Raw genomic sequence first — 12,383 nt, forward strand, 5'->3', positions numbered from 1 at the left:
TATCTTATTAGCCCTTGTATGTTTTTATATTTGTATATGAGGTATGAATGGGCCCTTGTGTTATTTTAATTTATGTTGAATAAATACATGTATATTTTTGTATGTTTCATAATTAGATTTTTAGAGTTGGCCCTCTTCTATTCCTGAATAACCTTTTTAGGTTCTGAATTCTAGGTTTAGGTTCAGTTTTTTCCCCTTTTTTCTTCTGTGACCTTGGGTCAGCCACAAATTCCTTCAGAGCTGTTCTCTCAAGGGCAGTTCTCGAAAGAGCTCTCTCAGCCCCACCTACCTCATAGGGTGTCTGTTGTGGGGAGGGGAAGGGAGAGGAGTTTGTAAGCCGCTCTGAGACTCGGAGTGAAGGGGAGGGTATAAATCCAATCTCTTCTTCTTCTTCTTCTTCTAAATACACAAAGGGAACGCAACTATATCAGTGTGGACTGCTCGTGTGACTGCAGCCTTAACCTACCAAGAAGAGAATCAAGCAGTTCTTTCACGACATTGTGGTGCCCAAAATATGCTGCCAGCACTGCCGGGTTGTCATCGTTTGGTTCTGTGGGTAATGTCACACAACCTTCCTTCAGCAAATACTTCACAGCTTGTGTGTCCCCGTAGGCAGCTGAAATGCTCAACAGATGGCACTGGAGGAAAGCAAAAGAACAGAGCACGGGAATGAACTGAAACCCACCATGCTTTCATGCTAACAAGCCACTCTCCTAATATGTTTGTCCTTCTTTTTCCAGGTGGCCAGTCATATAACATGTTTGGCGTCCTCTGCTCAGCAGTTTCAGAAAACACGCACCTTGATAACCTGGGCATGCTCACAGTAAAAGAATGCATTGTAACTATCAGTTAACTATCAGGGGAAGGAGTGGTTTGGGAAAGTTCTAGAAGCAAGCAGGCATGCAGTCCACAGGGGTCAGAGTTTGCGAAAACCGACCGACTTTGATGCCTAAGGTGGAAAATATGAAACGGCTCCCTCCCTGCTGCTGAAAACCAGTGAATAAAATACAGAAAAATTATTTTCCTTTGGTGGGAGGAAGGATTTAAGCACCATTTATATAGCCATTTTTTAAAAATAAAATATTATGGTGCTCTCCAATGCTGGTGGGTGCTTTTGAATAATAAAAAAACCCCTTCCACTCCCCATTGTCAGAGGATTAGCAACAGCGACGGTAAACAAAGTGGATCAAATTTCAATAATTGCTGTGTTCTTTCCACAGTTTCCACGGAACTGGGTTAACGCGAACACAATTCTTGATGAGAACGGATCCGTCATTCTTCTTTCTACTGCCCACCCATGGTCCTTTTCTAATTCGTTCTTTCTTACAAGAACACACCCAAATGTTCATTTTCCTCTCCGTTATCAATGTGGCTTCCTCCAAAATGGAACCCAAGTCTTCCTTGAAGGCCACAATGTAGCTACAAAGAATCCCTCTCACCTGGCTGGTTGACTCGAAGGTGTAGGAATAAAGGACCAAGCTGTGTTTGCTGAGACAGTGCAGCGATCGACGGGAGACATTATTAGGAGAGACTTGACAAGTGAGAGCAGGGCTATTTTTGGGCAGGAACGCACAGGAACGGAGTTCCGGCTGGCCTCCAAGTTGGCCACGCCTAGCAGGAACTCATTAGCATAATAGGCCACACCCAACAGCAGGAACTCATTAGGATTGGCTACATTAGGGGTGTGTGGCCTAACATGCAAAGGAGTTCCTGCTACAAAAAAAGCCCTGGGTTTTGACAACAAACAATTACCTTTTGCAGAATAAGAAGCAAAAGGTGGGTGTGGCTGGATGAGGACACTTCTGGTAACATGGGGGTGTGTGGCCTAATATGCCAATGAGCTGTGCTGTCAGGGGTGTGGCCTAATATGCTAATGGGTTTCTGCTGTTGGGTGTGGCCTATTATGCTAATGAGTTCCTGCTGGGCTTTATCTACAAAAAGAGCCCTGGAGAGGGGCATCAACCTAGTGATTCCACCCTGTCAATACTCCCCACAAGACCCTCTACTTTTTGAGCTGCGGGCACTTTTGGAATCCTGACACAGCGTGGCGGGCGCAGTCACAAAACGGCTGCCGCAAAACGGCTGCCACAGGAGGCAGAGCCAGGCAGCCGCAGCTTATCTCTGTAGTCACACAGCGAGGGTTTTCGTGTCGTGACGGCAGCTGCTGCTCAATCTCCAATGACCAGTCAGAAGCCTTGCTCAGCAAAAGCCCCATCTGGCCCCATCCAGTTTCTAAAAATACCTGGGGGGGGGGACCAGGAAAACTGTTGGTGGGCACTACGTTGGAGAACCCTGCTCTGCTGGGCTTACTCTGGGCTGTGGAGCTTGTCTACGACATTGCAAACACCAGAGGCATTTACAGGGGAACAGTGAAGCAGCCACGTCCTTTCTGACTCTCCTCTGCACGTGCCCTCCCACAACAGACACCCTGTGAGGCAAGTGGGGCTAAGAGAGCTCTTTCAAGAACTGCCCTTGAGAGAACAGCTCTGAGAGAACTTGTGGCTGACCCAAGGTCACACCAGCAGCTGCATGTGGAGGAGCGGGGAATCAAACCCGGTTCTCCCAGATTAGAGACCACCCAGAGCACGGCATAGGTTGGGACAGGGCAATTAATAAAGCAAATAAATAATAATAATAACAACAACAACGACTACATTTGCCCTAAGCCTGGTCTCCTCAAGCTTTTTCAGCCTGTGGGCACCTACAGAATTCTGACATTGTGTGGTGGGTTCTGCCACAAAGTGGCCGCCACAGCTTACATTACAGATGCTTCTGCTGTGGTGGCAGCTGCAGCCAAAGCAACTTTTTACAAAATCTGCACAGCCAATCAAGTCTCCAATGGCCAATCAGAAGCCTTGCAGGGGGAAAACCTCACCTGGCCCCACCCACTTCCCATAAACACTTGGCGGGCAACAGGAAAGGCATGTACAGTTTGTTGCTTATACCGACAGGAGGTCGCTGGGTCACACCGGTTCTCCTATTCAAAAGTCCTGAATTTACCAAAATAAAATAAAATCACCTGCTCTCTGAAGCACAGAAGTTGCTTTCCCTTTGCCTTCCGGCCCAGAACGATCAACCCGGCCCCCTTACCTTTTCCACTTGTAAGAGGTTCTCCTGACATGCTGTTTTAATCAGCTCCTGGGCTTTAGCGAATTCTCCGCTTTTGTAAGCGCCCTGGACAGTTTCTGTCATGGGAGGCTGGTCGATGGAGAGATCGCTGGCTGCAGACTGCCTGACGCCCATCTCCACGGGACCTGTGTGAAGACGACAGGAGAGGAGAGGGCTGGTATCCGGTCTGACAAAATAGGGGAGTCCTTTGATTCAATCCTTCTTAAATTCCTACATCCCATCTGCAGAATTTCGAATTGTCTAGCGAAGGTAGCCCTCCGAGCTGAATTGGGACAACCATTTCTTGAAGCTTTGGCCTGGTTGAAGGCTTTTGCCCTTAAAGTTAAAATTTTACACTCCGACATTCAAGAGGGCTACCTCGGCTTAGTCAGAGAGGACGCTTATGATTCCCACCGGGATAAACTTGTCGAGCAATGATACAGTTCCTCAGTCTTTCCTTGGACTCCCTTTATTCACCAGACTGGAAGGCATATGAATGATCATAAGAACATAAGAGACGCCAATGTTGGATCAGGCCAAAGGCCCATCCAGTCCAACACTCTGTGTCACACAGGGGCCAGAAATACCAGGTGCCATCAGGAGGTCCACCAGTGGGGCCCGGACATTAGAAGCCCTCCCACTATTGACCCCCCCCAAGCCCCAAGAAGACAGAGCATCACTTGCCCCAGAGCCCCTATCTATACCTTGTGGCTAATAGCCACTGATGGACCTCTGCTCCATATGCTTATCTAATTCCCCTTTGAAGCCGTCCATGCTTGTAGCCGCCACCACTTCCTGTGGCAGTGAATTCCAAGTGTTAATCACTCTTTGGGTGAAGAAGTACTTCCTTTTATCCATTCTAACCCTTTTATCCGTTTTATCCGTTCTAACTTGTCGAGCAATGACTATAGTTCCTCAGTCTTTCCTTGGACTCCCTTTATTCAACTACCAGACTGGAAGGCATATGAATGATCAAGAAATGTCTATTTAAGTACGATTATAACAGTATAATCTGTAGAGCACGACATGTTTGTTCTACTCAATTTGTTGGTATTCTTCCACCTGGAGAGCTTTCTGATTACTGCTCACATTTTACTGTTCGTCGCTGTAGGCGTACCTTTATGTTGGCGCGCCTCAACGCCCTAATGTCTAGAGTTCTGCAAGGGAGGTATCTTTAAGACACCATACTCTGATTGAGCATGTGACTGTGGTGCAGGTAGCGTAGACACCCCGTATCACGTGACCTTTGAATGCATTTGTTTTTCAGAGCCTAGAAATCTTTTAATTCTTCCTTTGTTTCAAAATAATAGATCATATGGAGACATCACCTCTTTTATTAGAAGATAATCACTCCTTATCACTCTTTTAGCTGCAAAATGTTATGCATCTGTGCAGGGGTCATTTCCTGCAGAAGCGCACAGGAACGGAGCTCCGGCAGTAAGGAGCCCAGGGGGCGGGCACATGTTACAAGCCCCACCCCCTTCTCCCAGCAGCCCTCCGTTGGGCCACGAGGAGCAAGAAGCAGCCAGGTAAGTTGCAGAGCTCCCCCTCCCCCGGCCCACCTTCAGGTACAAGTTCTCCCTCCTTTGTGAGGGCAGATCTGCACGCCCCCCCCCCATAACTAGCAATCCAAAACAGTCCAGTAGCACCTGTAAGACCAAGTTTTATTCAGGTACAAGCTCTCCCTCCTCTGTGAGAACAGATCTGCACGTCCCCCCCCCAATAGCTAGCAATCCAAAACAGTCCAGTGGAGTCTGAGTGGTGGGTGTTGCCTTCTGACACACTTCCGGTGATGCCAGGGGGTGTTGCAAATAAGTTGTGCTAATGAGTTATGCTAATGAGCTCCTGCACCTCTTTTACTACGAAATGACCCCTGCATCTGTGATAGATTTTCACAGCTGTTCAACTGGGGCCTAGCTTCTTCTATATTTCAGTAATCTGCTTAAAACTAATAAATTAAGAAGTGGTATGAGGCAGAACAAAGTCTGAGTCCAGTGGCACCTTTAAGACCAACAAAGTTTAATTCTGGGTATAAGCTTTTGTGGGCATGCACGCTTCTTTCTTGTGCATGCACAGAAATCAGGGAGCAGGCATTTTGAAAAGACAAAATGGGAAAGGAACAAAGAAATAAACCCCCTTTCCCCAAGGGCTTGGAGACCCAGATCCAAATGCCTGCTCTGTCGTCGAAGCTCACCGGGTGATCTTGGGCCAGGCACGCATTCTCAGCCTAACTGATCTCATGGGATTATTGTGAGGATCACACGGAGAAAGAGAGACGGTCATAAGCTGCTTTGGGTCCCAACTGGGGTGTGAATGAAGAAGCAGCTCTCCAAGGTCTCAGCTGAGATCTTTCATCTCTCCTACTACTTGATCCTTTTAATGGGAGGCGCTGGGGATCGAACCTGGGCCGGGACCTTGTGCATGCCCAGCCAGTGCTCTCCCTCTGAGCCACGGTCACTCCATACAGAGGTGAACTAATTCTGCAGGGCCCACATTCTGAGCTCCTGGATTTTGTCATTCTTATCATACCGTGACTTCAACTTCCTCCGAGGTTTGACTCTTTGAAACGAAACCTGCTCTGTTCAGGGGCCTCTGTGAAATGAAAGAAACCCACCCACCCAACAGGTGCCTCCCGAACATGGGGGCTGAGAGAAAACAGCTCAGCACGCTCACAGTACTTTTGAACAGGGACTTGAAACTGAGGAGGCCACGGTGACTTCCTTAAATTCCCACCCAAGGTACTTTCCACAAGACACTGTCTTGAAACAGGAAGGCCCGCTGGTTCCCCCAGATGCTGACAAGAGAACACATCAATCCTAAATGAAGACTGAAGGTGCTGTTACCTGGAGACCAAGGCCAACAGCAGCTTCAAAAGTTGTTATACTTATACTACTACTACTAATAATAATAATAATCCAATAATAATAATAATAATTACACTGAGTCCTCAGGTTTTCCTTAGCTTGTCTATAAATAAAGCCTTGTATGATAGCATGGGAACAAAACGTAGGCCACACAATAAAAACGGAGGAATGGGAAAAAACATGGAAATCGGTAAAAATTGTAAGAGCTATGTCATATAAAGAAAATCTACTTAAATTATTCTATACATGGCACTGGACACTAGATAAGTTAGCCAAATGTTATAAGAATGTATCAGGAACCTGCTGGAGATGTAAAAATAATATAGGAACTTATTACCACACATGGTGGAGGTGTGATAAAATAATTATTTTTGGAAAATGGTTAAAAAAACTGATAAAAGAGGTTACAGACATAGAATTGCAACTTCTTCCAGAAACTTTCCTCCTTAATATGATACTAGATGTAAGTAATAGAGATGACCTATGTATTATTCTATATATTCTCACGGTGAGCAGAATCCTAGTAGCAAAAAAATGGAAGACGGATATAATACCCAGAAGAGTTGAGATAATTGAAAAAATCCTTGAAATAGTGGAAATGGACAAAGTAAATATGATATTAGCAGGGAAAGATGACAAGACTTTTCAGAAAAGGTGGACTAAAGTAAATAAATGGACGGGGGGAAATGTATAATATATACTCCCAAGAATGTTATGTACCAAATGAAATTTTCTTTTTTGTAATGGAAAATCTATAAATAAACTTTGAAAAAATATATAAATAGAGCATTCAAAGCAGTTTGCAGGCACTATCTCATTAATCCGTCAAAATACCCCACGTTATAGAGCCAGTGTGTTGGAGGGGTTAGACTAGGATCTGGGAGACCCAGGCTCGAATCCCCACTGTACAACAGAAGCTCACTGGGTGACCTTGGGCCAGTTGTATGCTCTCAGCCTGACCTACCCCACAGGGCTGGTGTGAGAATAAAATGGAGAAGGGCAAAATATTGAAGGCCACTCGGAGTTACTATGAGGGATAAAATTGAGGTATAAAAGAAGTAAATACAATCTTTGTAAAATAATGTTTAAAAGATGAATTCACACACAGACCGTCTCTATAAGCAAATCAAACGCAGTCCCTGTTTGCAAAGGACAACATCGCAGGGAGGTTTTAAGACACCCAGAAATAAAGGAACGACTTTGGCACACTCTCCAGCTGTTAGTAAAGACCCTGGGACAATGCCGATTGAATTACTGATTGAGACTGACTAAGCCTTCCTCCTTAATTATTCAAGCGGCAGCTCAAATCAGGGAGACATCCGAGAGGGCTGCAGGGATTTGCACCATTAAGTTGCAAAGGCATTCGATAATCCCTGCAGGGACATCCTCCAGCCTCAGAGAATGTGTGAAGGACAAGTGGAAAGATGAGCCAAAGGGCGGAAAGGTGCCAGAATGCCATCGCCAGCTCGACGCTGCCTTTGCAGAAGGGGAGGCGACAAGATGCAGAAAAGCTGGAGCAGAAAAGCTGGAGCTTATCCTGGCTACAAGCAAATCACAATTTGAGGTCCCAGCATAGCATCAGAGCCAAATCAGGAATGTGGGTGACTGACAGGGCTATTTTTGGGCAGGAACGCACAGGAACGGAGTTCCTGCTGGCTCCTGAGTTGGCCACGCCCAGCAGGGACTCATTAGCATAATAGGCCACACCTAACAGCAGACACTCATTAGGATTGGCTACATTAGGGGTCTGTGGCCTAACATGCAAAGGAGTTCCTGCTACAAAAAAAGCCCTGTGTTTTGACAACAAAGGTAAACAGAATAAGAAGCAAAAGGTGGGTGTGGTTGGATGACCACACTTCTGGTAACATGTGGGGTGTGGCCTAATAGGCTAATGAGCTGTGCTGCCAGGGGTGTGGCCTAATATGCTAATATGTTTCTGCTGTTGGGTGTGGCCTATTATGCTAATGAGTTCCTGCTGGGCTTTTTCTACAAAAAAAAGCCCTGGTGACCGATCACGTCTGGAGCACACAGGGTCATACATGAACACACATATACATGAAGGTGCCTTGGTCCATCAAGGTCTGTCTCGTCTACTCAGACTGGCAGTGTCTCTCCAGGGTCTCTGGCAGATATCCTTTCACATCACCTACTGCTTGGTCCTTTTAACTGGAGACACTGAGCACTGAACCATTCCTGTGTACAAAGTAGATGCAGCTCTCCCCATTGAGCCATGACCCCATCCCCAATCCATCTTGACCAATCCAATGGCCACACAATAACCAGCCTATCAAAGAGGCTGATGCGAAACACCTGCAATAGAGACTGAAAAGAGTTCCGAGTTCCGAGCAAACAGAACCCTGGATAAGCTCACTAAGTTAGAGCTCAGGACCAGACGGTTAAGATACGCAGTCCGCTATTCCAAAGCTACTGAACTTCTCACTCCAATGGCTTCATCTGAAAAATCCCACCTTGTTTAGATTTCACTTTCCCCTGTGCACAAACCGAGTCCTTTTTGGACTCTTTTTGGGGGACACTGGCTGTTTCCTTGTATCAAATGATTTTTCCATAAAATGTTCATGTTTTCAAATGCTGTCTGCACATTGGAATGTACATCTCAATGGCAAAGAAATGGTATCAGAGAAACAAACACATTGTTAGGGCTTGTACTTGAAGTGGGCGGACCAAAAACGGCTGGCTGTGTCAACATAAGGAAACATCCCCAAGGACTGGTGAGAAGCAGAGGCCAAAGCAATAAAGGATTTCACTACATCCTGGATCTTTGCAAATTAATGTTTCACTTGCCTAGCTCTGGCTGTCTGATTTCAGACCACCCAAGCACTAACGCAGGAGCAATCTGTTGGGCTGCAAACATTGGAAGTAATCTATACTCAGGGCTCTCTGTGTCAGGCAGAGACACTGCCCCATTTTTATTTATTAAAAACCTTTATTAGCCATCTTTTTAACTTGAGGTGGGTTACAATAGAAACAAAACAAGAACCATAAAAATGCATTTTAAAACCCCACAATTTAAAATCACAATTTCTGACAGCTAATAAATAGGAAAAAATTAAATGAATCAAATGCCATCCTAAATGAAACCAGCTCCAATGGCCTTCTAAATATCGAAAGAGAAAGGACCGGGCACACCTCCCTGGCATAAGGATGCCAAATTCATCTACCTGAGAATCTCCACCTTCTTGCATTTTTTTAAAAAGCACCTTTCTGGTCTTCATGCCTGCAAAGGTAGTCTTGGATATCTGTAGGCAACATCTGGTCAAAATAGGTAGCAGTGAGCCAAACAGAAATCCCCGTGATCAAGGACAGGGGCTTTCTTTCCGCTGCAAGTGCTTTTTAATCTGCAAAATGCTTTCCTGTGCAATCCTAAACAGAGCTATATTCTTCTAAGCACACAGACTTCACCCTGTCACAGTACGGTATTTTGGCTGCTGCCTCAGCCCAGGTACCTACTTTGCCTACTTCTCAAACTTCCTTGCCAACTTTCCCCAGTTCTCCTGTCTGTGTTAAACTGCTCTCAGTGATGGCTGAATTCCAAAACTGTCAGTACTTGACTCTTCTCAGCTAGGGCTGGAATCAGGCTGCATCTCTCCTCCGCATCCAGTTCAGAAGTCTTTCTCTGCCCAGCTGATGCTAACCATCCAGATCTCTTGGAACAGCCTGTCACTCAAGGCACTCTTGCTCTGTGAAGAATTAACCCTTCACGGTCCTTTATCTATTTACACAGCACTTCTAAGCTTTTAAAAGTGCAGTCTGTCACAAGATCCAACTCAGTTTAGGATTGCACTTAGTGTCCATAATAGCAACCCCCCCCACACAACACAGCTAGCAGAAGCAAATAAAATGATGTCAAATTAATAGAGACACAACATAGGAACATGCATATATAATGTCAGGATCAGCCTAAACTGAATCAAACCAAACCAAAATCCAATACACCTCTAATTCCTCAACTTAAACTTGCAAACTGAAAGACCAGAACAAAAATCTTAAGCTTCATATGGAAGCTGCACAGGTTCAGACTTTGGTGAATCTCCAAGAGCATTCCAGCATTCCCTAACTACAGGGCAGCTATCATAAATCTCTGTTTACAAGTCTTTGGAATGGACTAGGAGACCACCACAAAAGCCCAGGATTGCTCAGCAGAGGCAGGGAATGGCAAATTATCTCTGTACATCTCTTGCCTTGACAATCACCATAAAGCAGCTGGAACTTCCACCATCATGAGCCACTCACCATCTTTCTTAATGATGGTGATAGGATGGGGTGGGGGAGCATTAACGTTTTGTTAGGAAATGTTGTTTTAAAAGTACTGTTTTGCTTCTCCCAGAGGCTGTTGCCCTGTTTTAAACCCAACTTCCACCGGACTAAAACTCCTAACAGCAACTGCAAAAATGACAACAGAAAACCAATGAAATCATGATGTAATGCGCATGTAGAAGTCAACAAAGAGTACAGTGCAAACGAACACCCAGAATTATATTGCAGAGCTAAATCATCAGAGCAAACGAAGCATGGGTTTTAAAAAGACAAGCTGCTAATGGAAATGTTCATTCGAGGAGAACTGGGAATTCCACGTGACTACTGGCTTCTCCTGCAAGATGTTCCGAAGTCTATGCACAGTCACAGAAAAGGGGATTTAGAACAGTGGAATGTGACAAACTGTACTTTGCAAAATCATACACCTTTACTGCGTGAACACTGAAACAACAGCAGTATCGCTCTCTTGGATCAGATCTGCTTAAATTTTTGGCCCAAAGGTCACAGCTCTCACCTTGAATGAGTCTGGTCCAACACAAGCAATTTACAGTACTGTCCTAAGTTACACCTTTCTAAACCCACAAACATCAATGTTAGAATCAGTTCCCACTGGCTCTGTTCCTCAGTTAAAGGCTGGTTAAAAACAGATTTCAGATCATTTGTATTTACTATCACATGCAGAAAGCTGAAGACTCAGGCAGAGGAAAGTATAAGAAAGGGATCTGTTCAAATAGCTTCAAAAGCACTGCCTCACCGTTGGTACTCACCTTGTCATTATTCGGAGATGTGTATTCCAAGCCTCGGAAAGCAATCTGAGTGTTAAGTCAATTTTGAGCCAACAGCATCTGCAAAGTGCCTACCTACGTTCGGAAAACATTTGGGACCGTTAACCCTTCAGATACTGCAAACGTACGTCCCGGGTACACTTTCGCGCCAGTGTTGGGCTGTTCCTCTGGCTGAAAAGGAAGCCTCTGGCTGAAATAATCAGTAACGCACATCCCTACATCCCACTGCAGAGAAATCCAAGCTTTGGGTTCTCAGCTGCATTAAAGTGGGAGGCGGGAATGAAGGGCTTCCAGGGTGAGCTCAGACATCAAATTCCCCAACACCAGATGGCTTGTGGCCGCGGGTTTATCAGATTAATCTTTTGCTGTTTTGATTTTCGGTCACTGGGCTGCTGAGGAAACCAAAAGGAAACACAGCAGCCGTTTCCAAGAGAGGCTTGGTTTCAGCAAACCCACAAGACTCGACAACTTCCAAAGGTGACAGGATTTATCCTGCCATCCTAAACAGAGTTTCACCTTTCTAAGCCCACGGACTCCGACAGGATTAGACGGGACTGTTTAGGATGGCACTATTAATCTGGTTTCTGAAAACCCTATTATCCCCCACTGATTTCACTTGGTTTTTTTTCTCCCTTGGATGTTTTATTTTTTGGGGGGAGGGGTCTGAATGTTATTCTCGATTGGGAGTTGCTCAACAGATGATAAATTCTTATTTGAATTTTGGGGGGGATTATTTATTTATTTCATCCAACGTTTCTCCCCAATAGGGACCCGAAACTTACACTGCTCTCTTCACCTCCCATTTATCCTCACAACAACCCTGTGAGGTAGGCTAGGCTGAGATTGTACAACTGGCCCAAAGTCACCCAGTGAGTTTCCGTGGCTGAGCGGGGATTTGAAACTGGACCCCCCCAGATCCTAGTCTGACTCACCAACACACTAAACGTAGAGTCCAGTGGCACCTTTAAGACCAACAAAGGTTTATTTGTTTATTTATTTATTAGTTATTTATTTTTCTCATTTGTATCCCGCCCTCCCCAATGGGCTCAGGGCGGCTAACAAGGGCAAGGTCGTTAGCCTTGCCATAGGTAAAAACATATAAAAACATAGTAAAAACATCCAACACCAAAACCACAGTACTCAATCCAATTACTGGTATCCTAAATCCAAGATGGTATCACCACAGTTCCAGATGGTACTCCCATGGTGTACGTGTCCAAATGGCGACGGCATTATCAGATCTTCTACAATTTCCAGGTTCTTCCTCGGGCCTCGTCGATGCCTCCTTTAAGATACCTTGACGGTGGTGGTATAATGGGGTGGCCGCTTCTACTCAAAGGCCTGGCGCGAG

General features: G+C 45.3%; 1 protein-coding gene across 1 annotated transcript in view; it reads right to left on the minus strand.

Moving 5' to 3' along the window:
- The window catches only part of LRRK1 (leucine-rich repeat kinase 1), a 102,558-nt gene extending 91,313 nt beyond the window's left edge, over positions 1 to 11,245 (minus strand). Inside the window, exons 1-3 of the mRNA XM_015417967.1 lie at positions 11,161 to 11,245; positions 3,091 to 3,254; positions 467 to 638 (exon numbers count right to left, since the gene is read on the minus strand). Of these exons, the coding sequence (XP_015273453.1) occupies positions 467 to 638; positions 3,091 to 3,254; positions 11,161 to 11,245 (421 nt within the window). The remainder of the gene's footprint in view (positions 1 to 466; positions 639 to 3,090; positions 3,255 to 11,160) is intronic.
- Positions 11,246 to 12,383: the final 1,138 nt, after the last annotated feature.

This window comes from Gekko japonicus, unplaced genomic scaffold (assembly GCF_001447785.1).
Source record: "Gekko japonicus isolate JY-2015 unplaced genomic scaffold, Gekko_japonicus_V1.1 scaffold924, whole genome shotgun sequence".
Classification (NCBI taxonomy): domain Eukaryota; kingdom Metazoa; phylum Chordata; class Lepidosauria; order Squamata; family Gekkonidae; genus Gekko; species Gekko japonicus.